The sequence below is a fragment of the Typopeltis vanoorti genome, chromosome 25 (assembly GCF_054136105.1).
Source record: "Typopeltis vanoorti isolate ZY-2024b chromosome 25, IOZ_Tvanoo_1.0, whole genome shotgun sequence".
NCBI classification, from domain to species: domain Eukaryota; kingdom Metazoa; phylum Arthropoda; class Arachnida; order Uropygi; family Thelyphonidae; genus Typopeltis; species Typopeltis vanoorti.
In genome coordinates this window covers 1,516,066-1,543,844 of record NC_143573.1, presented here as the reverse complement: position 1 = coordinate 1,543,844, position 27,779 = coordinate 1,516,066, and the positions used below count along the sequence as shown (strand labels likewise).

The 27,779-nt window shown below is 35.2% G+C and overlaps 1 protein-coding gene across 1 annotated transcript in view; it reads right to left on the bottom strand.

Moving 5' to 3' along the window:
• The window catches only part of TER94 (Transitional endoplasmic reticulum ATPase TER94), a 258,536-nt gene that overhangs the window by 83,937 nt on the left and 146,820 nt on the right, over window positions 1-27,779 (bottom strand). The window contains exons 11-15 of the mRNA XM_090414459.1: window positions 27,062-27,226; window positions 26,774-26,896; window positions 16,515-16,727; window positions 16,275-16,359; window positions 2,243-2,336 (exon numbers count right to left, since the gene is read on the bottom strand). Of these exons, the coding sequence (XP_090270585.1) occupies window positions 2,243-2,336; window positions 16,275-16,359; window positions 16,515-16,727; window positions 26,774-26,896; window positions 27,062-27,226 (680 nt within the window). The remainder of the gene's footprint in view (window positions 1-2,242; window positions 2,337-16,274; window positions 16,360-16,514; window positions 16,728-26,773; window positions 26,897-27,061; window positions 27,227-27,779) is intronic.

Sequence of the window (27,779 nt, the reverse complement as noted above, 5' to 3'; positions counted from 1 at the left end):
AGGAAAGAACTTGACATTGTCAGCATCCAGGAATGCGTTAGCAGAGCTAATCTCAGGTGGTATAGTCATTTAAACAGAATGGGCAAGGAAAGATTGGCAAAACAAGTAATCTCTGCCAGGTTGGTAGGAAAACGACCCAGAGGAGGACCAAGATAGGTGGATTGATATGGTTCAACGTGCCTTAGACGACAGAAATATAAGATCTGATAATATTGGAGTCTTGACAAGTAACAGACTGATTTGGAGGAAAATTGTAGACAGGAAGTTAGTAATGATGTAAATTTTTCATGTAGTACTATCATATCCTGTACACCCCTTGAGGGTACATGGCAGGAATTTGATGATGATGATAGTATCTAAACAAACAAAAAATTTTCAAAAATAATATCTATACAAAGAATTCAAAAAATGTTTAAATTTATATAATAAAAAATTGACTCTCACTATAGCAAACTAATAGATTGTTATAGTGAATAATTCTATTTAGCATGACACTGTATCTATTGAGCTTTGGTTTCAGTTTTAACAGTTTGTTCTAGTCTATTAATGTTTGCTATAATGCTATGCATTTCAGACTGAGGACACCGCCAGTCCAAAATGCATGTAACTCAATGCATCAGAGCCTGCATTGAGTTACATTAAAGATCATTTGAACATAAGGTCAATGAAGTCAGATACATGGAGGTGATGGTAGACCAAAAATAAGTTACGAGAGAAAGTTGGTAAGATGGTTAGGTCATTACTTGATATAATTACAATGTTTAAGGTTATCCTAACTTGCAAGAATAAGGAAATTATTCTTGGAGTCAATCCACAGAAACTAGGATGTCAGCAGATGTTGTAGGTGCATATTTGGTGAATTTTTAATTGCACTTGTGCTATCATAACATTTATTAGACATACATATTCACAAGAATATAACAATTTCATTATTTTATTACTGCAAATATTATGACCAGAAACTACTGGTCATCACTGCATCAGCACAATCACAAGGTGAAACTAGAACAAAGAACGTTAATCGTATTTATAGAGATGAGCCACTTGCCAGATGCCACCTAGTGGGTGGTTACAATAAAATAAGATAGTCCAAATTTAAAATCGAGTGATTTGAAATAAAATTCAATTTAATTAGATAATGAAATGATAGTATTAAATTAAATTTAAAAAAATTAAAAGGAAAATATACTATTGCTATTTATGAGGAAGAGACTCTCTCCCAAATCTTGGAAATAGAGACAGTCATTCCGATTTAAATTTGGATGTTGTAGAAGTACCTCAGCATACTCTTTAAATAACCAGCTTTTTCAGGCTTATTGTTGTTAATACAAGATTGGTGTTCTTATAGTCGTTTTGTAGTGGTGTTCTTATATTAAGAGCACCACTAGCCTTGCTCAGCATGGAGTGGACACTGGCCATGACATCCTATGCTCCAATACTTGCCTTTTACAGTGGTAAATGTTTAGGTTCGAGTGGTTATTTAAAGAGAGCACTGAGACGCTTCTACAACATTCAAATTTGAATCAGAATGTCTCTGTTGCCAACATTGGGGAGAGTCTCATCCTCATAAATAGCAAGCAATAGTGCATTCCCCTTCCAATTTTTTTTTTTTTTTTTTAAATTTAATGCTGTTTTATTTCATTATCTAATTAAATAGAATTTTATTTCAAATCACCTGATTTTAAATTTGGGCTTTGTTATTTTATTGTAGCCACCCATTAGGCATCTGGCAAGTGGCTCATCTCTGTAAATATGATTAACATTCCTTGTACTAGCTTCACATTGTGATTATGCTGATGAAGTGATAATGACCAGTAGTTTCTAGTCAAAATATTTGCAGTAATAAAATAATGAAATTGTTATATTCTTGTGAATATGTGCATCTAATAAACGTTACGATGCCACTCGATTTTAAATTTGGGCTTTATTGTAACCACCCACTAGGTGGCACCTGGAACATGGCTCAGATCTGTAAACATTTTTTGTTCTAGCTTTGCCTTGTGATTATGCTGATGCACTGATGATGACTTACTTTCTAGTTGAAATATTTGCAGTAATAAAGTTATTATATTCCTGTGAATACATGTCCAATAAACATCTTTGGTGAATGAATGTTTTTAAAAAACATGTATTTAAGGAATGTGTGATCTGGAGGAGGTCTTATCACAATAACCCGAAGAAGTTTATATATAATAATAATAAATGATTCAACTGTTAAAAGAAAGATTATTCATAAATTAACCTGTTAGTTGCACCAATTATGAAAACATTCTTCTTTGTGCTCATTCCATCCATTTCAGTCAAAATTTGATTAATAACACGATCAGCAGCACCACCTACGTTAAAATAACAAGCAAATACTTTCAGAAATAACTTGTTAATTTATTAACACTTATTTAATGCTGAAGTTAAGCATTTTATATACAATGCAAATGCCTTATCAGAAGCAAAAGTAGACTGGTCATGTAGAATATGTATACCATTACACATAATAAAATAGAATATATTGCAAAATCAGCCATGGTGTAAAGTATAATTAATTTTATTTTAGAAATTGTTAAATTTCAATAAAGAATTGTAATGGGAAAGCAAAGTGTTAAGAAGAGTCCAGGACTCCTTTCTTGCAACGTGTAGTGATTGTAAATAGTAGGATGATAATCACATAAAATCTGTGAAAGTTAAGAGCAAAACCTATTCTCAGAAGAATATTACATATGATCCAAATATAAATAATTAAGCATAAATAACCAACATGAAAATCTGTTTTTAACAGATGACTAACATTGAAAATAGGAGGAATAAATGACTTAAGTGTTTTCAAAAATTCATTAAAAAACTAAGCTTCCAACAGAAATGCAGTCACATTGTTCAATTTCACTAACTCCAGTGTCTGCGCGGTTAGCCTAGTGGCTTTACACTTTGCAACCATATGCCGAGGGAAGGAGTGTCCTAGGTTCAATTCCCATCGGTGACAAGAGGGGCTTAAGGATCTTCCTCAGCCATAGCAAGTTAGCTGGTATTGGGTGTGGACAGCAGGGTTTTTCCATCCTACAAAATAGGCAAACTGTCCCTGTGAACACACACACACACGGATACAGTCATGAACACCTAATACGATCCCTCCAGCCATAGGTCTGAATTGTCAGCTATGCCGGTCCTAAGCCCGGATAAAAATAGGGGGGATTGAGGTGGTGCCATACCTCCAAATAATAGGGGCTCACAGCCGTTGAATCACCATATGAAATAAAAACAAAACAAAACTAACTCTGACCACCAGCATAAAAATAATTATCTATTGCTTCAACAGGCAGAAGAAACAAGGACAGGCCATTAAATTGAGATATTTCACAAAATGGTATTGTACAAGGTCTAACAGAATAGTAATGAGACGAAATTTGTATAAAATTGCATATTCAATTAATCATCTGATACACTGTGGTCATCTTCAAAGTACCCCCCCCCACACACACCTACACAATGGTTCCAACATTAATTCCATGAAGTATAACAGGACTGGAAATCCTCTTCTGTAATCTCGTTTAGCTCCTGTCACGGATCTTTGGATCATTTCTACAGTCTCGAAATGCATACCTTTCATCTTGATCTTAAGCTTGGGGAAAAGTAAAACAGCATGGAGACAAGTTTGGCAAGTATGATGTTCATTCCAACACTGAAATGCATTTTTTTGGCTTAATACTTGCAAATTGAGTACAGAATGAGAAGGTGCATTGTCATGATGCAAGAGCCAATCATTCACAATCTCTGGACATGCCTGTAAGACACGTTTTTGCAACTGTTCTGGGAGTTCTTTGTAATAAATTTGACAGTTACTTCAGGAGTTACAAATTTTCAGTGGACCATATCAGGGTTATTGAAAAAGATGGAAATTATGGTTATCATTTTGGAATCAACTTGTTCATGTTTGCCTTCTTTGGTCTTGAAGAATTTCACATGTGCCAATCTGAACCTTTGTGTTTTGTTTCAGGATCACAGGCAAAAATCCACCTCTCATTCGCAGTAATAACATGATCTAAAAAAATTAGGTTTGTTTTGAGGCTGGTTCAGCATTTTCACAGAAAAATTGTGGCAGCAATCATTTTCATCATCACTGAGATTTTTTGGAACCATCTTTGCACATTGCATTTCCAAATCTTGTGAATGGTGACATGGTTTATATGCAATTCTTCTGAGATTATTTGGAGTGTTAAATGTTGATCTTCATGGATGCTGTGCCATACTTGCTTGATGTTGTTCATTCTTGTTGTGATAAGCTGCCCCACATTGTTCATCTTCCACTGTACCAAAAAAAAAAACATCTTGTGCAATTTAAACACTTGAGCATGTGATAAAGAATCAGTACCATATGCTCACTTAATTTTATCAAACATTTCAGATGCACTGTCATTCAGTTTAACACAAAATTTAATAATAAATACAGGATTTAATATTCAAGTAATAATGATCAAGGAAAGGGAAGGGAAGAGTAGCAATAGCATTAATGTTTAATGCAAAACATGAAGATAAACCTTTTCAATGGCAAGCAATTTCAAGTAGCTATGTGAGCAAGTTTAAAAATAGAGTGATGGATAATGAAACTTATCTGCATTTATGGTCAAACAGAGTTCTGTTAAGGAAGAAGTAAAGGAATTTTTTGAGACATTACAGAAGGCAGCTGACACTAAGAAAAAGTTGGTCCTTGGTGGAGATCTAAAGATTGGTATAGAAAATGATTACCAGACATGTAGCAGGAAAATTTGGAGAAAAGCACAAGTTCACCCTGGTTCAGGACACAAGAGCATACAGAAGATTGGAAATAGGAAGTGATCATTTAAGTTTTGAGCAAGATGAAATTGACTATTATACTGAAAAGAAAAATGTGAAAAAGGTTTTAAAAGAATCAAACTTAAGTTGCTTTCAGAGATGAACAGTAGACAAATATAAAAATATTGTTCAAGAAAAATTGAAAGAGTTTGAAGACAAGAATCAAATTTTGGAGACTCATTAGCTATTTCTAAAGAAAGCATGAATTCAGCAAGGAGTCATGTGACGAAGACACTTCAAGGTCAGAACATTTTTTTTAAAAAAAATAAATCCATATCAAAAGTTCCTAGCAAGTAAGTTGAAAATTCGCTAAGAGAATACAGAAAAAATTGCAAGAGAATTGTGCGTAAAAGCAGCTAAACAAAACTTATGAAATAAAAAATAAGACTGATAAGAATATAGAAAACATATCAGTAAGGCAGCAAAATATTCTGGAGGCCATTGAAGGAGAAGAATGCAATCAGGAGACAATAGTACTCGAGTAGAAAAAGCTATTGAAAGCCTGAAACGAATAAAGGCAGCTAGAGTAGATATTTGACCAGATGTGCTCACATACACTGAAGGTATAAAAGTTTTACAGGGCTACACTGCATAATTTACAATGCTTGGTCAGAAGTTCAAATTCTGGATGACAAACAGAATTCTCATTGCTCTATCTATAGAAATGGAAATAAAACTGAAGGTAGAATTAAGGAGTCTCCCAAAAAGTATTCCAGCATATTTGAGAAGAGACCAAGAACAAAAGTACAAAACAAACCTCAAGAAGAACCAGCTGGATTTAAGCCAGTTGTCAAGAACAGATTTCTACTTAACAGACAGTTGAGAAATCAGGGAAATATAATAAGGATCTATATTTAAGTTGTAGACATTTTGACAAATTTCCAAAAGAAAAGCTCTTCAGAATACTAAAGTTATACAGGGCAAATGTAACACTGCAAAGCAATACATAGCCTATATTTAAGTTGGGAGCATTTAGAACTAAAGGAAGTACATGAATGTAGTTTGATGCAAAATGATGTGTGAGAGATGGGGTGCACTATCTCAACTCTTATTCATCATCTGTATAGATCACATTATGAAAGAGCATTCAAGATGATATCAAAACTTTGATTTCTGCTTTTTTGGATGATGTTCTCCTAGTGAAATTGGTGCACATATTCAAAATTCTCTAACTGATTGAATAAAAATTGTCACAAATTCTGAAATAAAAAAGACAAACTATGAAAACAGACAGGAACATAAAAAACTTCAAACACAATCTTAATGGAGAATCTATAGAACAAGTAAATAGTTCATCTATTTAGATACAATTTTTAGTGAAGATAAACTAATTATGGAAATAAGGGGGTGAGGGCTAGATTTTTCTCTCATATGGTAGTGTGTGATCGGAATGGATTGCCATTGGATCGTGTGAGTACAAGCAGTGTGAATGAAATCAAGAATAAGTATGATAGCTGGTGCGTGTAGTATGTGGCATCCCTCAATGAGTCCCTGACTCACTGGAGGTCTCTCTTAATAATAAACAACAGAACACCCATCTGTCACCTAGTATACCAAACAAACTCTTACAGAGGAATATACACAGGAAATAAAATAGCAGTCAAATTAGAACAAATACCAGAAATGGAAAGACATATCATGAGGAGTACAGCAAGGAAGTATCCTATCACCTCTGCTCTCTCTCTCTCTCTCATACACACTAATTGTCTGGACATTCCTGTTATTTGAAGTTATGGAATATTCCAGGTTTGTTCATAACATAAAAACTGGTGTACAGATAGTAGTAAGCAGTATTTCATCATAGCAGTTGAATACAGGTGGTATGGCAACACGACATGAGCTCAGTGATTTTGAGAGCGGTGTCATTGTGGGCTACATTGGTGGCATGTCCAAACATACCATTGCCGCTCAAATGGAGCGGCAATGGCACGTTTGCCATTCTGGCATCAGAGGAAACACCCAGAGCGACCGCCGAAAATGACTGATAGGGACAGGAAGGTGGTAAAACGGGTGACATGCAAAAACTGGCTAACAATTGGCACAGACCATCTGTGATGAGTTCCAGAGTGGCAGTAACACCATGGTGAGTTGTACGAAAAGAACTCAACTCGGTTTCTGCGGCAGAGCAGAGGCACACAAGCGGAGCATCACAACAACGATGAGGGTGGCTTGTCTGGCCTGGTGCTAAGAGTGTGAACTGGAAAATGATACTCAGAAATGATGAATCAAAGTTCACCTGTTTCATCAGAAGAGGGTGTGGAGGCAGCCTGGTAAAGTTTGGTGGAGGAGTAATGGGGTGCATTCAGATGGTATGGAGTGGGACCACTGGTCATTGTCCATGGTTCCATGAAGGCAACTCAGTACCTTGATATTCTGGATAATGAGATGCTTCCTACGCTGTGGAGTTTTTATGAAAAGAACCCGTGTTAATATAAAGACAACAATGTCCCATGCCACAGCTCTTACGAAATAGTATGAAGAGATGGGTGTTAAACAACTTCCCTGGCCTGCACAGAGTCCTGACCTCAACCCCATCGAACACCTGTGGGGCGAATTGGAGTGATGATTGAGGTCCAGATCAGCACATCCTCGATCTGTCGCTGAACACAGTGCTGCTTTGATGGAGACAAATTCCACCTGATGACTGCCACACGTTGGTGGAAAGCCTCCCTCAAAGGGTGCGGGAGGTGATCAAAGCCAAACATACCCGATATTAGGGTTCACCTGCTGGTATCAACTGTAAATTGCTAGTGTACAGACAATTATTGGTAGATGGTGTGTGTATATATTCTCTCTCTCTCTCACACACACACACACACACACACACAAATAAAGACAGATACACTATTATCTGCAGATGATCAATTGTATTAGCTACATTAGAATATGATCTACAGAGATCAGTAAATCATTTCATTAAATGAAACCTCAGAACAATGTAATATGAGAATGTCAAAAGTAAAGACAAAAATAATGGCCTTCAAAGGAGAAACCCAATAAATAGTGATAGACAAAATATTAGAACATGTAAATACTTTCAAATACCTAGAATGCTACTTATCATATTATTATTACGGGCAACTCCAAGGAGTCCTTAGACTCATCGAGGGAGGCCCAACATCATGTCAAGAACAACTATTCAACATTCACATAGTATCCATCATACTTCACCTTGAACTCATTTACAGACATGGCATCCACAACAGACTCTGGCAGCTTATTCCACTCATTTACCACTCTCCAAGTAAAAAACCTAGCTCTAACACCCTTGCTAACCACACTCTTACCAAGCTTCCATGGATGGCCCCTAGTCCTCCCACTACCAGTCCTATTCTCAAAAATATCTTCTGAATTAATCTTATAGAAACCCCTTCAGTAATTTGAATGTCTCAATCATATCACCCCTTTTCTGCAGCCCACAAATCTTCAACCTGTTCTCATAAGGTTCATTCCACAGACCTGCTATCATCTTCGTCACTTGTCTCTGGATCCTCAACACCTCCTCCCCATCAAGAAGAAACCCTGGTGCCCAAATCTGAGCACAGTAGCCTAGATGGGGTCTTATCAAGGCTCGATGCAGAGGAACAATAATCTGTTTGTCTCTGCTCGTTAAAGTGTTTTTCAGCAACCAAGTGATTTGATGAGCTGATTTTGCCACTTTTGCGATGTGTCCCCTAAACTTCAACTCCCTATCCCAACACTCCCAAATTCCTGGAGTACAGTTCCACCAATGTGATATACTGCTGCTAATCTTTTCACTCCAAAATGCAAAACCTTACATTTTTCACATTAAATTGACATCCATTCTCCTTAGCCCAGTTCCCCAAAACTATCCAAATCATCCTGCAAAATTTTGACATCCTGAGCATTTACTATTGCTTTACCCAACTTTGCATTATCTGCAAAAAGATGCAGTTCCTCTCAGATCCTTTCCTATATCGTTAATGAACAAATTAAACAGTAGTGGTCCAAGAATAGAACCCCGCAGCACACCACTAGTCACAGGCCGTCTTTTGGACTCTACTCCTGAATAAACAACTCTCTGATATCTCTCCATCAACCACCCTCATACAACCATTCTCATATGCTGCAGTTTACTGACTAGAATTCCATGTGGTATCTTATCACAGGCTTTAGCAAGGTCCAGTAGAATCACTGTAACCTTACCCTTATCCAGTTCAGCCGTCACTGTGTTAAAGAACGTGAGCAAGTTACTGAGGCATGATCTACCCTTCACAAAACCATGCTGTCTCCCATTTTCATCTACCCCATCTTGTATTTGAAGATGAAAGATATAGACATTAAAATATCAGATTTCGTTAAAGTAAATGGCATAATAAATAATATATTTAAGCCATCCTTAGAACAAAAACATACCAGAATCAGACTATTACATTCTGTCTAAACCAACTTTATTATATGGAAGTCAAATGTGAACCATAAAAATGAAGAATGAAAAACAGATTCAAACAGCAGAAATGAAATTTCTCAGAAAAACAGCTGGATATATCAAACCAACAAGTCTAAGGACTTCTGCAGTTGGATTGCCACCTTTCTGTCTGGATGTACACTATGTATGATGGTGGATGGTTCCTTATCCTCTCATGGTTGAACTAATGATGGGGTTTGACAAGATCCTGCTCTCTCACTAAACCTCTTCCTTCTATATATCAATGACTTACTTCAGTTGATATCCAACCCAATACACAGTTTTGCAGATGACAGTACATTGCACTCTGCCCTTTCATTTGATAAGCCTTACTCCACACAAATCACCTCAACCACCACTGCCCTCAATTCTGATCCCTCAAACCATCTTTCAATGCTAGTAAAACCCAGTTCTATCTTATTTCCCACTTAAAAAAAAAAAAAAAAAAAAAAAAAAAAAATTCTCCCAGTATTATTTTTGACAACATTCAAATTTCCAGACAAGATGAGATCACAAACCTGCCCAGCTGCTCTCTCACATTTGGAGTAGTGTCCTTAAGAGCTCCCTCAAAATGCTTGACTCAATGCAGAAGAGGGCAATTAGATTGATTAATAACCTATCTCTTACCAAATCATTCCTTCCACTTTTGCCCAAGCACTTGGTTTCTGCAATACATGTGTTATATAAATATTTCCATGGCAAATGTTCATCTGAAGTACCATCAATAATTCCCACATTAGTACTTAATCCATTGGAACACGTGCAGTTGTAACTCAACATCCCTTCACAGTACACCTAGAAACTCACAAAACAAGTTTCCTTTTCTCCTCTTCCACCCTTCTACTGATGTATTGTGGAACAGTCTTCCCTCTGATGTGATTCTCAAGGAATACAACATAGAGGCTTTTAAATCAAATCTAAACAATTTCTCCTTTCCCAATCTATTACCTATACACAGTACTAACATACTATAATGAGATCAATCTCTGTAAAGATTTTTTTTCTTCTTCTTATACTCCAGGTGTTTATTATTACACAAGAGTTCAATTCCGATTGGTGCAATGACTTTTAACTGTTTCTTTTAGAATCCAGAAAATCATTGCCTGAAGACAAAAAAACATTTAATAAAACTAAAACATTATATATACTTTAAATAAAATTACATAACTACAAAAATAACTGGATCCAAGGCATTCTAAAATAAATCTACACTTTTCTTATCCAAAAATATCAAAATCATCCATTCGCTGACTCATTCTATTATTGGATTGTTTAACATATACTTAATAACATCTAACATCCTAAACAAATACTAAAATATAAGTCAATTGGAAAGAGAAGGCAGGGTAGACCCCAAAAAAGATATTGCATGGATAATGAGACCGAAACAGACCAATATGGTCTATACTCGTATTTAGTTTTATGATGATGATGACATCTACCAGACTAAACACCTTGTTTTCACAATAAGAAAATGTTCATAGTCAGTTTCTTTTCTGAAAATATAAAATTTTCTTCTTCCTTTCCATAGGATCCTTTTGTTTCTTTTATATAGCACACAATATTATTCCTCCAGTCTTCTTACTGAAGTATAAATATTTCTTACATTTTGCAGTTCTATTTGACGCACAATTTACTGTACCCGAGAAAAATGTTTCTTCTACTACTTCATAAACAACATATCTAAGTTGAGCTAATTCTGTCGCCTTTTCCAGTAGAAATAACAAATAGATCGGGCATCCTTAAGACAGATGAAACTTTCCAATCAGCGTTTCCTCGAACATTCCTTTATAACATTGACTGCAATGTCTTCTCTTATTTACTAAATACTTGTTGACAGTCAACTCCTCCAGTTTAAAGACTCATAGTTCTATGATTCCTTTTTGGAATTTTCTATTAATATTCTTCCGACTGTCATGTAAAAACTAAAAAACTTTCTAACAACAAAATTTCTCCAATCTGCATTCTCAAACTTTTATTAGCTTTCTCGTTTTTTCCCCCATTACCTTGATACCAAATGCTCTCTCTGTCAGCTGTCAATCACGCATCAAACTCCTCAGCGAGCATACACACTCCACATAAGTGGCAAGCAAGAAGTTACGTATAATGGCTGACACGTTTTCTCCATTAGCATAATGAGAATGGCTTTACAATACACAAATCTCAACAATTTTAAATCACAATAAAAAAAAATGAAAGTGACACAATTATCAAAATCTAGTAAGTATATAAATTTTTCAAATGCTTTACATTTCATTTTAACAATAATAATAATATAAATAACAGGCAAATCACAAGTGCTGATGAACGTGTTATGAAACCAAAACTAATAATATATTAACATAAACAATTTGTAAAAATATTTATAATTTTAAATTATTTTTACAGTACTGTAGGTTGATTAATCAACCTCTTGTGTAAATAGACAACAGCAGACTTCAAAAAATACTATACAGATATAAAAATCAAATGGATATTAGATCCAGCATTATTTCAAAGCTGAACATAGAAACTATGAAAATTTATGTAATAGTTTATAACTTTATAAAATAAAGACTATATAATTTTGCTTCACCGAACTGAAGCCTTTTGGCTCTTTATTTTAGTAAACTATACAGATATAAAATAAATGGAAAGAAGTAGAAAACCAACAAAGCAATGGATTGAGACCAGAATAGGCCACTTAGCCTAAAATCCTTAATAGGATGAACAGAATAACCAAAACTGGTGTGTTAGGAGGTCAACTGCAGAAGTTTATATGGAATAAGAGAAAAATTAGCCAAAACACTAAATTAACAGTATACAAGATAGTGTTCAAACCAATTTTAAATTATGGATCTGAGAGTTGGGTTAGAAATAAAAAAAAAAAAAAAAAAACGAATCAAAGATTGAAGACCAACCAGAGATGAGTTCTGAGAAAAATTAGTAAAGTGAACAAGATGGCATCAATGGCAGAAGTATATTAAAATATACATACATACATATATAAAAATAGAACTCAACACTTATCATTCAAGAATGTGTGAGCAGAGCTAATCTTAGATGGTACAGTCATGTAAACAGAATGGAAGAAGGGCTTAGCAATAAAGGAGTTCGATGCCAAGGTGGCAGGAAAAAGACCCACAGAAAGAGCGAGCTCTAGGTAGTTCGATGCAGCTACAAGTGCCTAGAAGACAGAAATACAAAATCTGACAATATCTGAATGCTGATATCTGGAGGAAAATTGTTGTCAGGATATTAGTAACAATGAACTCAATTATGCAGTACTGTCATAGTACCCAGTACACTCCTTAATGGTATAGTTGTTGCAAGCTCATCTTCCCAAAACTTGTTTCAATGAAAACTAGTTAAAAAAAAAAAAGAAAAAAAAAAGCCAGATTACTTCATTTCAGAACTTACTGTGATCTTCTTCTTCTGCAGCTTCTCCCACTTAAGTGGGGTCACTGTTGATAATGAGTCTCCTCCACACCTTCCTGTCTTGGGCTGTCACCACATTGAAGTTCTTCATCCTTGAGTCCTCTTCTACCAGCTCCCTCCATCTCTTCTTTAGCCGCCCACGCTTCCGCCTTCCTTGCACATCCATCTGCATGACCCTTCTTCCCACATATTTGTCCTCCCTCCTCATCACATGACCAAACTATCTCAACCTTGCCGCCTGTATTTTCGTTCCTAAGTTCGTAACTTTCACTGTTCCCTTCACATCGTCATTTCTCAGACGATCCTTTCTGGTCACACCACACATCCACCTAAGCATTCTCATCTCTGCTACTTCCATCCTGCTGATGTTATTTTTCCTCAGGGCCACAGTTTCTATAGCATGTCATGGTTGGCCTCACTACTGTTCTATAGATTTTGCCTTTCAGATTGATCGGCACCCCTCTTATCGCATAACACTCCAGCCATTTCCCTCCAGTTCCTCCAACCCGCTTGTATCCTGCATCCCACTTCCTTCTCAGCTCCTCCATCTTCTGTGATGAAAAATGCAAATTACACGAATTTCTGGCAAGCACTTTCAAGGAGTATACAGCATTATACAATAGTACTACACAAAGCTTACATCACTACTGATTTCCAATCAAATGATTTATCTATCAGAACTCCAGTAATGTCAGTCAGATCTTATGCTTCAGTTTCTAAGTCACTTTCAAACATAGCAATGCACCTGGATCTTTTTGTTAGCAAAACAAGTGTTTATGGAATCATGGAATTAAACACCTGTTCCCAATCTTACCTCTTACAACGTGTTTAAGTGCCCACACCATGTTAGATTAACTCTGCTTGCAGACATTGAATGCTCACAATGTCAGTTTCTTTCCTTATATCTTCATCTATAATATGCTTCTACTATTGGAGGCATCTGTTCACCTAATTTTTTCTCAGAACTTTCATGTCTCTGGTCTCAGTATTTGATTGACCGTTTTGTCTCTAACCTTGCTCTTAGACCAAGCATGGTTAGAGATAAAACTGGTTTGAACAGTCCTGTATACTCTGTAATTTCTCTGATGAATAAGTAGCTCTCAGATACATGAGATAAAATTGGTTCAAACACCCATGCATACAGCTAATTTCTCTCTTATTCCATGTAAATTTATTCAGTTGACTCCCTACCATACTACATTTCCTAATTCTGTTGTTTATTTCCATATTTAATTTGCCTCCTTTACAAAAAAATTGTGCCCAAATAGTTGAAATGTTTTATTTATTGTATAGGTTTCCCATTCAGAGAGCAGATAATGTTTTCAAACAGTCCTGTCTATTTTCACTGTCTCTGTCTCTTTAATGCTGATTTTAATACCAAAGTTGTTAGTTATTCAATTTAGTTAATCCTTCAAAATGTGATTCATATATATATAATGAATAACAGTAGAGATAGCATGCACCATCATCTTAACTGATTATACACACCATTTTCCTGTACCTCCTTCAGTTCTAACAATTGATTTACAACTTTAATATACACCATGTATTACTCTGTGATAATGCACTGCTTACACCATATAAATTATAGTATTCTGAGCAACTTTCCCCATTGGTAACTTGTTATATGCCTTTTCTAGATACTCAGAACTTAAATACAGATCCTTGTTATCTTCCCATGATTTCTCAACTATGTCCTAAAGTGAAAATCAGATTCTGACAACCTGTCTTTGACTGAACCCATTTTGTACTTTTCCAAGTTTCCCTTCTACAATTTTTCTTAGTCTCTATTCAAGTATGACTGCATAAATCTTATCTGGAACACTCAGTAGGAAAATTATTCTGCAATTACCACATTCAGTTTCCCTTTTACATAGATGGATAATAAGTTTATTTATTTGTTAAATGTAAACCTATTTAACAATAGTAACATAGTACACCATGAGAATGAAACGTTATATTATCAAAACTGCTAAAATTTCAATACATTTCAAACTATCATCTATGGAGAACATAACTGTTATAACTTGACTGCCTTGTGTTCTCTGACAAGGCAATCAACTGACTAGTGGAAACCATAGTTCCATTGACTAATTCCCACTTCTGTAACAAGAGCTTTTGCTGGATTCAGATCAGCATATGAATCCTGCAAAATATCAGCAGCTTAATAAAATTATGCAACTTATTTTAACAATTCCAATCATAAATGTTGCCAGTACATTATGTTAAGAGTTGATATATCAAAAAAGATTGATGTTATGAGAATAACTCATCTAACCATTGCAAGTGAATATAATTGGTTTTTTCTCGGGGAGGTAACATTGAAAAAAAAAATGACAGAATCAGCTGAGTGTTGAAAGGAATGATGAAAAAATATATTTAATGTAATGATTCCAGTCTAATGAAACAACAGCCTCTTGCAGCAGAAGTGACTTGTAAATTATTCAATTTATCAGCTGTCATTTGATATCTTTAAACAGAAAGTGGAGCACTGGTATACACAGTCTGTTAAAAGAAGCACAAATTTACAACCAAGATATCACCTATCAACTTTTGTTTTAATCACATAATCCTTACTAAATTCATTCTTTACATCTCAAATAAGTGATCTAAAATTAGAATGATTCATCTGCCTCAGCAGATGAAAATAATGCAAAATTAAAGGGCTAAAGTATTACAAAACTTAACATAGTAAATGCAATCCAGCTGACATGAACTAATCAATGCTTCTGCCAACTGCCGTATAAACAATACTGTGCTTATTATTAAATATATGTGGTCTAAATTAAAACAAATTATGTCTATTTCTGATTGGTCTGATATTATGCTCAGATAACATAAAAAATGCATTATAAAGCAACAATACAGCACATTATATTTCAAGTCACTGTATTTTGATGAATGAGACTGATGACAAACAAGCATGTACTATAGTATGGAAGAAACTAGTTAGTCCTGGAAAAAATTTAGTTGCAAACTATTCTATGTGTTTGTGTTGTTTGTTTAGGTGGCTCAGGAGTGTGTCTAATGTCTGGCGGCCATGGGACCAGATCACGAAAACATCGTCACAAACATAAATAATTTTTTTTTTTTTTTAAAACACGGTTGTAAATTCCATAAATTTTTAAAATGAAACCAAAAAATCAGTGATAGACAGAATAAAGCAAGATTGCTCCCTCGAAGCTATGATCATTAAGCAAAAATTGCCATACTTTGGGCATATTATGCGAGCAAATGGCAGTCTGGAGAAGAGGAATACCAAGAATTAGATGGATGGATGGAGTTAAAGAAGCAAATGGAAATTCTGAAAGACATGGCCAGGGACAGATCTGAATGGAGAGCGTATGTTCATAAAGTCACCAGGAGTCAAAAATGATCTGATGGAACATAACAAGCTCTTAAAAATAATACCAATATTTTGTATATTTTATCTTTCTAGATTTGAGAAAAAAAGCAAATGGCCTTTCATTTTTGATTCACATCCCATATCAATGAAAACATAATTTTAGTATAAATCATAAATGATTCTGAACTGAAAGGGATATTTAATTGGTAAAAAAAAAAATATGTACACAAATTATCTAAGATGACAGAGCAAGAGATTTACCTGCATCACCTATATTACCACCTCTTGCTTTGGCAATGGAATCCAGCTCATCAAAGAAAAGGACGCAGGGTGCAGCTGCTCTTGCCTGAACAAAAGATGAAATAATGTTAAAAGTACAGCACTGTTACTTGCCTGAATTAATCAAAGTCAGAATTTGTGCAATTTAATTTTTGAAGTTACTGCTGAAAATAACACTTGCTTTTGCTCTTTTCAGTAGCATTTACACTCTATTTAAAGTACCTTGTCGAAGACATCTCTAACATTAGCTTCAGATTCTCCAAACCACATGGTTAATAATTCAGGGCCTTTAATGGATATGAAGTTGGCTTGACATTCATTTGCAATAGCCTTTGCCAAAAGGGTTTTACCACAACCTGGAGGTCCATAAAACAGCACGCCACGAGACGGTGTCATCCCGAACTTTAAGAATTTATCTGGATATTCCACTGGATACTATACAAAATAAAATAAGTAATTTATATGCACATGTAACAAATTTATGGAGAAAATTTATGTAAGGATAGTGTCATTACAGCAGTACACAAGAATAAATAAGTAAATAACATGTAACATACAAGAAAACATTTAGAAACAATTGAGTAATAATACCATATCTAAATATGAATTGCACTTATGATCAAATGCATTTGAATAAATTAATTCTTGCAAAAAGTTAAAAACTGAATGCAACCAAGTCTGACGTGACCAGCCTCAATGTATTTGGTTCGGTCAGATTAGTTTTTACAATGAAGTGCCATAAGAATATGGCAAATGATGATGCAACCCATGGTGAGCTTAGGGAAAATAACTTCTATTTTTCTGTTTCAATGAAGATTAGACTGCCAATGTTTTTATTTTATATCATTAGATATCTCAATCTAATGAAAGTCATTTCATAGTGCTTCCTGCCAAAGCAATTAATTAATGCCATTATTGCATTTCATTAAGTATTTAACTTTGCTCTTATTAACTGGCTGCAGTCTGTATAAAGTCTGACAAATAGCATGCAGAGAAAGGATGAGCTACCACAAGCATGCAAGCTACATCTCCAGCCTCATTTCCCTTGAATGCAATGTAGCTGGGATTCCAGCACTGGAATCAAGGGATATAACAGTGAAGTAATCCTTTGAGCTGTTATCCAAGTGTGATAATAATAATAAGGCTGTAAATTTTTTTAAGTCTGCCACCCATGAAATGTTGCAAACCTAGGGTGCATTAATACTGTGGATGGTCTAAGGATTTGAAGAAAAAAAAAAAAAAAAAAATTTGTGAGCCTGTGTAGCTCAGTGGATGTGGCGTTTGCCAACCACGGCGCTTTGCCGCACGAAGGAAGACTTGGTTTCGAGTCTAGTCGGCGACTAGAGGAAATTTTTCTAAGCCTTTTTTCGACCGGTTCCCGAGTTAGTCGATCTCTGGCACGGGCAAGCAGGTTTTTTCCTCCCGGAAACTCTGGTTTTTCGTCCTGTAAACTCAAGAAAATCGACCGTAGAACCCACATTATTTCAGACATTAAAATATATTGTGTTAGGGTTAGGGACCACGAGATGGCGGCACATTTGAGCCATCTCTCTTCACTGAATACTGGTTAATTAGTGATAGCCTTGGTCCATCTATCTCTGATTGGTACCAGTGGAGATTGAACTGCCCACTCAGACTCCAAAAGTTAGATAGGGCTAAATGGCCTCACCTACTCCACGTATACAGGAATAAAAAGGCGTTAGCTGATTTTTTTTATTTTTTTTTTTTTTATATATATATTTGTCTGAAAATCCTGCTCTAGGGTGCTTAAGGGTCAAAGCTGTATAACTGAGAGGAGACCTCCACATAGCTTTTAAAGGAATGTGGAGACCCAACCAGGTCTTCTGACCTAATGTCTAATCCTCACCTTCTCGTGGTGCACTCTGTTAGGTATCTACCAGGATACTGAACGAACGAGGATGGGCTGGCAATTTGGGATTTAGCCAACCAAATTGTATTCTTATCGGCTTAAACCACAATATTAAATGATGGTACAACATGATAGAATTTTATGCCAGCTGGGGTGTCACCCAGTTAAACAAGGTCCCCGTTGTTTTCGCCAGGGAACCAGGGCGAATAGCTAAAAGTCAGCTACTGGAACAAATCCTAAAAAACACTCCAACTCAATATCACCAGAATTGAAGATTGGTACTATCAACATAAGAAGCCTGAATGGCAATGAAATGGAGCTAGCTGTGGAATTAGATAAGTACCAGATCGACATAATAGGAGTGACTGAAACAAAAAAGAACAAACCTGGTGAGCTCTTTCTGAGCAATAAATATAAAATGTTATATTCAGGCAATGACAATCAAGGAAAAGAAGGAGTAGCCATAGTATTCAACACTAAATACAAGGTTAATCTTCTTGAATGGCAGGCAGTTTCAAGTAGAATGATGTGGGCAAATATCAGAATGAGACTTATTTGTGCCTATGGTCTCACAGAGGTTTCTCTTAATGTAGAAGTGGAGGAATTTTGAGGCTCTAGAGAAAGCTACTGACACAATGAAAAGGAAAAGTTGGTCCTTGTTGGGGATCTACAGGGTGTTCGGGATAAATTTGACATATTTATAATTAATTATATTTTTCCGTAAGTTACATGTATTAACACACACTTCTCTTCATTTAAAAGTTTGGACCCTTCTTCATTCATATACAAGATGTCAGAAAGGATGGATAGCTGGAACCCACCTGAATCATGGAAGAGAATAACTTGTATCATGATGATTCGTGCCCGCCATCAAAATAAGGATATTACGACTGCTGCCCAATGCTCCCTGAATACAGTAAAAACAATCAGGCATGAACTAGAGACTTGCAATGGTGACTACGAGGATGTAGCAAGAAGAAAGATCCCTAGCAGACGATCTGATTGCGTTCGTACAGCAGAATTCCTTGCAAATCTGCAGGAACAGGTGTTGAAGAACCCTGGCATTGGAATTCGGGCTTTGTTCGTGGAGTTGCTAACTGTAGTCAAGCCCTGGATAACAAGGGTAGCCAATGGTAGGCCGTATGTATGGCAGCAGGATTCGGCCCCTTGCCACACCTCTGGGAAAAGTCAAAAATGGTTGTCTGAAAATTTCTACGACTTCACCAGTCCAAATGTTTGGCCTCCAAACTCCCCAGACCTTAACCCCATGGATTATTTTGTATGGGGCGCAGTTGAAAAAGACACCAATCGCACTTCCAGTAATACAAAAGCCCAGTTAATGGATAAAATTAAAACAGTTTTTGCGGCCCTTCCCAGGGAGACTGTAGCATCAGCTTGTTCGAGGTTCCGAAGCAGAATTGAAGCTGTGATCGATGCTAATGGTGGTTATTTTGAGTAAATCTTGTTGATAGTATTGTAATTAACTCTGCCTGTAATGTTTTTTTGTCAATTCATTAAATTTAATAGATACAAAGAAGATTTTCTTTTTCCTTACGAAACTGTCAAATTTATCCTGAACACCCTGTAAATAGCAGAGTAGGAAATGATTGTCAGAGATACAAAAATATTTCGGCAACATTTGGAGAAAATATCAAAGCTAATAATAATGTCATAAACCTGTTGGATTTCTGCTCAGGACATGGACTGGTTATTACTAACAGAACACACAATGTTCCAACATAAAAATTTACACGGAGAGAAGAGGCAAGGAATACAAAAAGTCTCATTGACTATGTTATTATTGATAGTGATGTTTTCTCTGTGGTACAGGACACTAGAGTGTACAGAGAATTTGAAATTGGAAGTAATCACCATTTAGTCTTAAGCAGGATAAAATTGAATTTCATATTGAAAAGAAGAACATGTAAGAAAGTTTTAAAGCGAATAAAAGTTGAGCAGCTCTCAGATGTGAACTGTAGACTAAAATATACAAAGATTATTCAGGAAAAAATGAAAGAGTTTGAGAACAGGAATCAAACCTTGGAGATTCAGTGACAAAAGGATAGAAAAATCAGAACTCCCTAGTGGACACAGGAAGTTAAAGAAGAAAGTATATCAAAAATTACTGGCAAATAATTTAGTTTGTGCTCTTAGAGAATACAGAGACAAATGTAAGAAAGCTAAACACTGTATAAAACTAGCTAAACAGAAGTCATAGAAACACTCTGGTAAGAACATAGAAAATAAATATCAAGAAGTGGAAAGATATTCTGGAGGTTGTTGAAGAAGCTCAGAAATGGAAGAAAGAGTGCTGTAAAAGGAATTAGAGATGATAAAGGTGATATGAAAAGTGGAGAAAAAGATATCCTTGAAGTATTGAGCAATTACTTCGAAAAATTGCTAAATGAAACTAGCAGTGATGACAGCACAGTGATAAAAAACACTGACTAGGCATGCAACCAGGAATAAATATCCATGCTTGAAGTAGAAAAAGCCATCAAAAGTCTGAAATGTGGAAAGGCAGCTGGAGTAGATGAATGCTCAAGTATGGAGGTATAAAGGTTTTACAGTGGCTACACTGCATAGTTGATTGGAATACAGCATTCATAGTACCCATATATAAAAAGAGAAATAAAACTGATTGTGAGAATTACAGAGATAAGATTTATGCCAGTATACTTGAGAAATGGTTGAGAAAGGATTGGTGAGGAACAAGCTGGATTCAGGCCAAATAGAGGCTGTCAGGATCAGATATTCACTTTACGTCAAATAGTCGAAAAGTCATGAGAATATAACAAAGATCTGTATTTAAGTTTTGTAGATCTGGAAAAAGCATATGACAAGGTGCCAAGAAAGAATCTATTCAAAACGCTACAGTTGTATGGTGTCAGTGGATCATTATAACAAGCAATACTTAGTCTTTATTTGTGTTGTAAATCAGCAGTTAGAATTGAAGCAAGTACAGGGAGATGGTTTAATGTTAAATCTGCTGTCAGACAAGGATGTACATTATCCCCCTCTGTTATTCAATATCCATATGGATCACATTATGAAGGAAGGTGGAATTAAACATAATATCAGAATTGGATGATGTTATATGTCTAAATAAATCTTCTACAAGTCTGCAAAATTCCCTGACTAAATTGAATAACTGTTGTGATAGATATGGTATGAAGGCCAGCAATAACAAGACAAAGATGATGAAAATAGGCAAAAGCATTGAAAATATCAACTGCATTGTGGAGAACCTATAGCACAAGTAAAACATTTCAGTTACTTAGGCACGATTTTTAGTGAAGGTAAATTAAATATGGAAATAGACAACAGAATCAACAAAGCTGGTATGGTAGGAAATCAACTGAATAAATTTATATGGAATAAGAGAGAAATTAGTCAAAACACTAAATTAGCTGTACAAGACAGTGTTCAAACCAATTTTAACTTGTGGATCTGAGAGCTGGGTCAGAAGTAAAACACTTGACCATATACTAGAGACCGCAGATATGAGAGTCCTGAGAAAGATTAGAGGCGTGAACAGATGGCATCAGTGGCAATATCATATTAAAAACAAGGATATTTAGGAAAGAACTTGACATTGTCAGTATCCAGAAATGTGTTAGCAGAGCTAATCTCAGGTGGTATGGTCACTTAAACAGAATGGGCAAGGAAAGATTAGCAAGACAAGTGTTCTCTGCCAGGTTGGCAGGAAAAAGACCCAGAGGAAGACCCAGATATAGGTGGATTGATATGGTAAAAAGTGCCTTAGAAGATGGATATATAAATATAAGATCTGACAGGTAACAGATTGATTTGGCAAAAAATTGTAGGTAAGAAGTTAGTAATGATGTAAATTTTTCATGTAGTACTATCATATCCTGTTCACCCCCCTTGAGGGTAAATGTCAGGAATGTGATGATGATGAAATCCTGCTCTAGAGGAATTTTTTCAAGCCACTTATAAGCTTCCAAATAAGTGGAGCAGGTGCATGTGGGGAGGGGGAGAAGGTGGTCTCAATACTGGACAACGAGGTTCATCTAACCCCTTAAATCTGACTACACCTGGACTACTCTACAGAGATCTGGTCATCCGAGTTTCTTGGGGAGAAGGAAGTGGTACAGAAAATCCAGAGGTGAGAGATTACGGATTACTAAATTTACTTGATAAGTAGAAATGAGAACATATGACAAACATATTATTATTCATGATACCTCTAAGGAGTTCGAAGACTCATCACGGGAGGACACCTATTGTACAACTCTCCGTCTCCACCATTACGCCGAGCCTTTACTGATATTACTAAAGGGATTTTATAAGATATAAAATTTTTCAATAAATAAAATGAGGAAAGAGGACAATGTATCAGCTCTGAAAGTTGAACAATAATGTGGTTAGCAGGAAATGAGGAATATATTTTTTTTTATTAGAGGTTGTCTGAGTACTTTGCCAGTGATGTCAGAATTTGAAGTTTAAGGAGAAGTATGAAAGGCACTGTGAATAGGATGTGTTTATTTATGCTTATGGCTACATGAAAACTGGTAAGTGAAAAGTACAATCACAATTTGCAAAAACAAATGATGAAAATCTTAACATATAAAAGTTCATTATATAAAAGGCACTACCTTCTTTCTAAGTCTTTCATTTTTTTTTAAAAAAATATAAAGCAAAAGTAACTTGTCATAATTAAGCCAGGGACAATTATCGTCCTGCTGCACCAAGTATGACAAGGCTGCATGTTCTCGCAACACTTCACAACATAAAAGTAGCTGTATCCGAGGTTTAAGTAGAGAGCAGTTGTGCCTTGTGTGAAAAAATTTGATCCATTAGAGTAACTACAAGTTCCAGCGAGAACTATGAGAGTAACTACAAGAATAACGCCTTCATGGTGAGACGGGACCGTGATCTTCTGTTTCCTCCATAACCACCGCCACCATCATACCAACTACAGGTCAAGGTCCAGGCTGGAAAGCCAACTCAAGGCCTCATCCGTCACCTTGTGGATGTCTTGTAGGCTACCACCGTGAAATTGGGGTTTTTTTTGGGGGGGGGGGGGATTGAGACAGTCTTCCCCCCACCAGTAGTGTTGCCTTGTGGTACATTGTTGGTGCTTCAAAAATTTATATAGGTATGATCATCATCATCAAATTCCTGACATGTACCCTCAAGGGGTGTACAGGATATGATAGTACTACATGAAAAATTTACATCATTACTAACTTCCTATCTACAATTTTCCTCCAAATCAGTCTGTTTACTTGTCAAGAATCCAACATTATGAGAGCTTATATTTCTATCATCTAAGGCACTTTGTACCATATCAATCCACCTATATCTTGGTCTTCCCCTGGGTCATTTTCCTGCCAACCTGACACTTGTTTTGTTACTCTTTCCTCGCTCATTCTGTTTAAGTGACCATACCACCTGAGATTAGCTCTGCTAACGCATTCCTGGATGCTGACAATGTCAAGTTCTTTCCTAATATCCTAGTTTTTAATATGATATTGCCATTGATGCCATCTGTTCAGACCTCTAATCTTTCTCAGGACTGTTTCTGTTTTCCAGTTAGTTATATATTTATATTGAACTACTGCAGTTGAATTCTGATTAGAAACTGAAATAAATCAGTCTTTCAAAGTGTGTTTTTCTTTAACATTTGAGTAAGTTTTATATTTTTCATATTTACTCAATTATATGGTGTGATAGTAATTCTTGTAGAAAGGCTTATACGTTGGTTATACATGATTATTAAATAACTTAAGGAATTCACAACGTATACTAGAATATAAATTAAATTAAACTTTAATATATATTTCCAATATTTGGGAAACATACATTAGGAGAACTTCAGCCCAATGGCCAAGAACACCTAACATAGCCTGCTAGGGGCACCATCAGGACTTTAGGATAAACAGTAGCTCCCTCGCTTCATCCTCATTTGCTGTTTGTAGTGCCTGCGTTCACGTGTCTTTATCTTAAGTTCCCATGAAGACGATGTGACATTGCCGAAATATATATTAAAGTTTAATTTATATTCTAGTATACGTTGTGAATTCCTTAAGTTATTTAATAATCATATATGGTGTGAATTGGATGTTATGTCTGTATTTGAATTGAGAGTGAGAAGAGAAAATATGGCTTAATAAGGTCAAGGGTCTCTGCTAAATTAAGCCACATTCACCTCTGATGTAACTGAATTATTTGAATTCACCATTTATTCTTATGGAAAATATATAAACTGCTGTTTTATGTATTTATTTTTTAAAGCGCATATTTAGCAAACACTTTAAATTTTATTAAATTGCATCACCCAGATCAAAGTTAGTGGAATATAGAATTTGGTGATTCCTCCCACCCCACATTTTGTATCCATGAAAAGAGTCTGAATGAAATAAAAACTGAGATGGTTTGAACATTTTTGCGAAGATTCTAAACAACAAAAATCAATAAAATTTACAATTCTTAATACATCATCTGCAACTCTCTTACTTAAACAAGATTTCAAGAATGCAACCATGCTGCCTTACATCAAGAATGTCACAAAGTGACTACTTTGCTCTGCGAGTACAAAGCAAAAGTGGCTTTTTTTATCTTTACAAAAAATCTCAAGATTCTAACATACACCAAAAACCTCTATATTACCCCATAAAAAACTGGGCGTTTATGAGATTCACTGCTCTTGTGGTATTTGTTATGTAGGCCAGACAGGAAGGTTGAGAGAGAGATCTGCATGTCTGAACATGTAATAAATAAATAAAAAAAACCCATAAATAATCAGTTCTGTCATTCCACAAAACTACTACAGGCTATCAAGTACTTTGGCAACAAACAAAAATGTCATACATTGACCATAAATGTTTTACGAGAAAGTTTAAAGAAGCCTCGTTAAATGCTTAGGATGCCTACACAATGCAATAAAAATCAAAGCTTAATTTTACATAAAGTATAGTCTGCTTTCCTCAAAAATGTAACTCCCATGTACCTAGGATATAATGTTGAACACAAAACATGATAGCAACAACTAGCAATGTTACAACACATATACAGTAATGAAGTTATCGTTTGTATTCTGTTTTATTAATAATATGTAACAGCTGTGAAGTTATCAAAACATCTAATATGTGTAAAACTTTTCTGAATCAATAATCCTAATGATATTAAGTCTTATGAATTTTCTTTTATACCATTATTCTGTAAGATATGTTAATTTTTTGTGATCTATTGAATCAAGTGCTTTGGAATAAACAATAAGATAAAGATATATGCTTTCCTGGTTACCGAGCTTCTTTCGCATAATGTTTTCAAATTGAAAATTTCTTCTCTTGTACCTTTGTCTTTTTGAATACCTAATTGAGTATCATCTATTTCTATTGGCAAAATGCGTTTTATTCTTTCAGGGATAGTAAAAAGATGGATTTTTTAGATCATTAATTGTTCAGCTAATCCCAGATTAATGTACTTATATATATATATATATATATATATATATAAAAAGAGCCTAAAAATGGATTAAGCATAAAACCAACTCCTGACCAATGGTCCAATCTTTACTTGCTTAAAAATGTAGGTTCCACCTGAACTCTGAATGACTGATGGATTGGCAAATTGGGATTTAGCCACCCAAACTGTATTGTATATTGATTCAAGCAAATAAGTGGGATGAGAGTCTCAAATTAGTTGAGACTACCATCCTATTTTCTTGAAATTAATTTCTAGAAAAATTGTAAACAATTTTACCAACCAAAGACTTTCACAAACATCTATGCTGAAATTTCAGCCCAGTTCATCAGTGGGGGAGAGAGAGAGAGAGAGAGAGAGAGAGAGGTTGGGATGAAATGAACATGCCCTCTATTAAGAAAACAGTGCAACAAATTCACACAAAACTTTTCAATGCAAAAGTTAATTACTGGAAGAACCTCAATGAAACTGTTTCTGTAGCTCAATTTGTTGCAACTAATGCTTATAAAAAAAAAGTTGTTCTGGACAAGACTATATTTCCTAGAGTTACAAGTAAATGAAGAACAGGCATCATCAGTGTAGGAAGCATCAACAGAAGAGAAACTGAACTAGTAAAACAATTACAGTAATCCCTCGATTAGTGTGCTCCCGATCAGTGTGTCATTTTTTTTTAATACCCAAATTTGATTAGTGTAAATATCTTGTAAATGGTGTATCATTAGTAAGCAAGAGTTAAAAATACAATATATTCTAACTATTACAAAAGTTCATTAAGGTTCAATTTAGAAGTGTGAATTAATTTATTCAAGAATAATCACCTGATAACAGTCAAATAAAATGCATTACAAAGTTGAGGAACATTTATATGAGTAGGCATAGAAAGATGTATTTCATTCAATAAAATGAAAGGGAGAAAGGGAAAAGAATAGCAGAACACATGCAGCAGTTAATCTCTATGTATGCTGGTGAATCATCATTTCAAGAAACTGTATCATCTTTTCAGGATGGAGTTCAATTGGGTGTAGGGAAATGCCATTGAGGTATATGAAAATATTTTAATGGTGTGACTATATATAGTATGATAACAGAATATAACTTTTTCATTTAGATCAAGAACTTTTTAATAAAAAAGAATTGTAAAAGCAAATCAAATTCTCACCTGAATCATTTCTTGCAACTCTTTTTTGACATTTTCCAAACCTCCTATATCTTCCCAGGTCACATTTGGTACCTCTACAACTGTTTCACGTAGAGCACTTGGACTACTTTTCCCTAATGCCCACTGCAAAAATAAAATATTTTCTGCAATACAACTCTCAGTACTAATTAAAATTTGGATGTATAGTGAGAAATCTTAAGATTTTTCATCTTTTTATTGCTAAAATGTTTATCATTATACTTGACAAAATAAAATGACATAGAGATGCAAACTTTTTCCAATACTCACACGGAAGTTATCCATCGTAACAGCCAAGGAATTTAGAACTTCAGCATCAATCTGGTCATCTTCCAGGTCTATAAGGTCCATTTTTTCTCGAATCTGTTGAAGAGCAGCCTCTGAACAAAGAGCTGCTAAATCAGAGCCAACAAACCCATGGGTTTCTGCAGCAATCTATGAAAATCAAAGATAGTGAGCATTTAAACTAACTCGATTAGCAATTAAATTTCTTTTGGAATAAACCAAGCATATCGATACTACAAAACTTTGATATACATGAAATCACAGGTTTTGTAAAATAATACAAGCATATACTGAATTTATGCACAAAAAAGTGAGAGAACCTACATACACTAGGTGTTATAAGAATGTTAAAGACTGGGAAGAAGGATCTCATAACATCGGAATTATACACTGATGAAGATAATTTTAATGAACTATTAATGAAAAAAAGGAGAATAAACCAAGAACATTGAGTTTATGTCAAGTTGTTCTAGTAGAAATTATGCATGGATAGTTAAGGTATCTCAAAAAATCATAGTAAGACATGCCAAGAAGGCAAGAGGATGGCTGCAATTTAGTAGTACGCTAGATTATTATTATTATTTTTTTTCTCTCCCATCCACAAAAGGTTATAAATTTATAGACCATTAGTGCGATGTGTAGTCTAAGGATTTTAAAATATGTATTTTTTTTTAATACCGCAGAAACTCCCGAAAAGACAAAA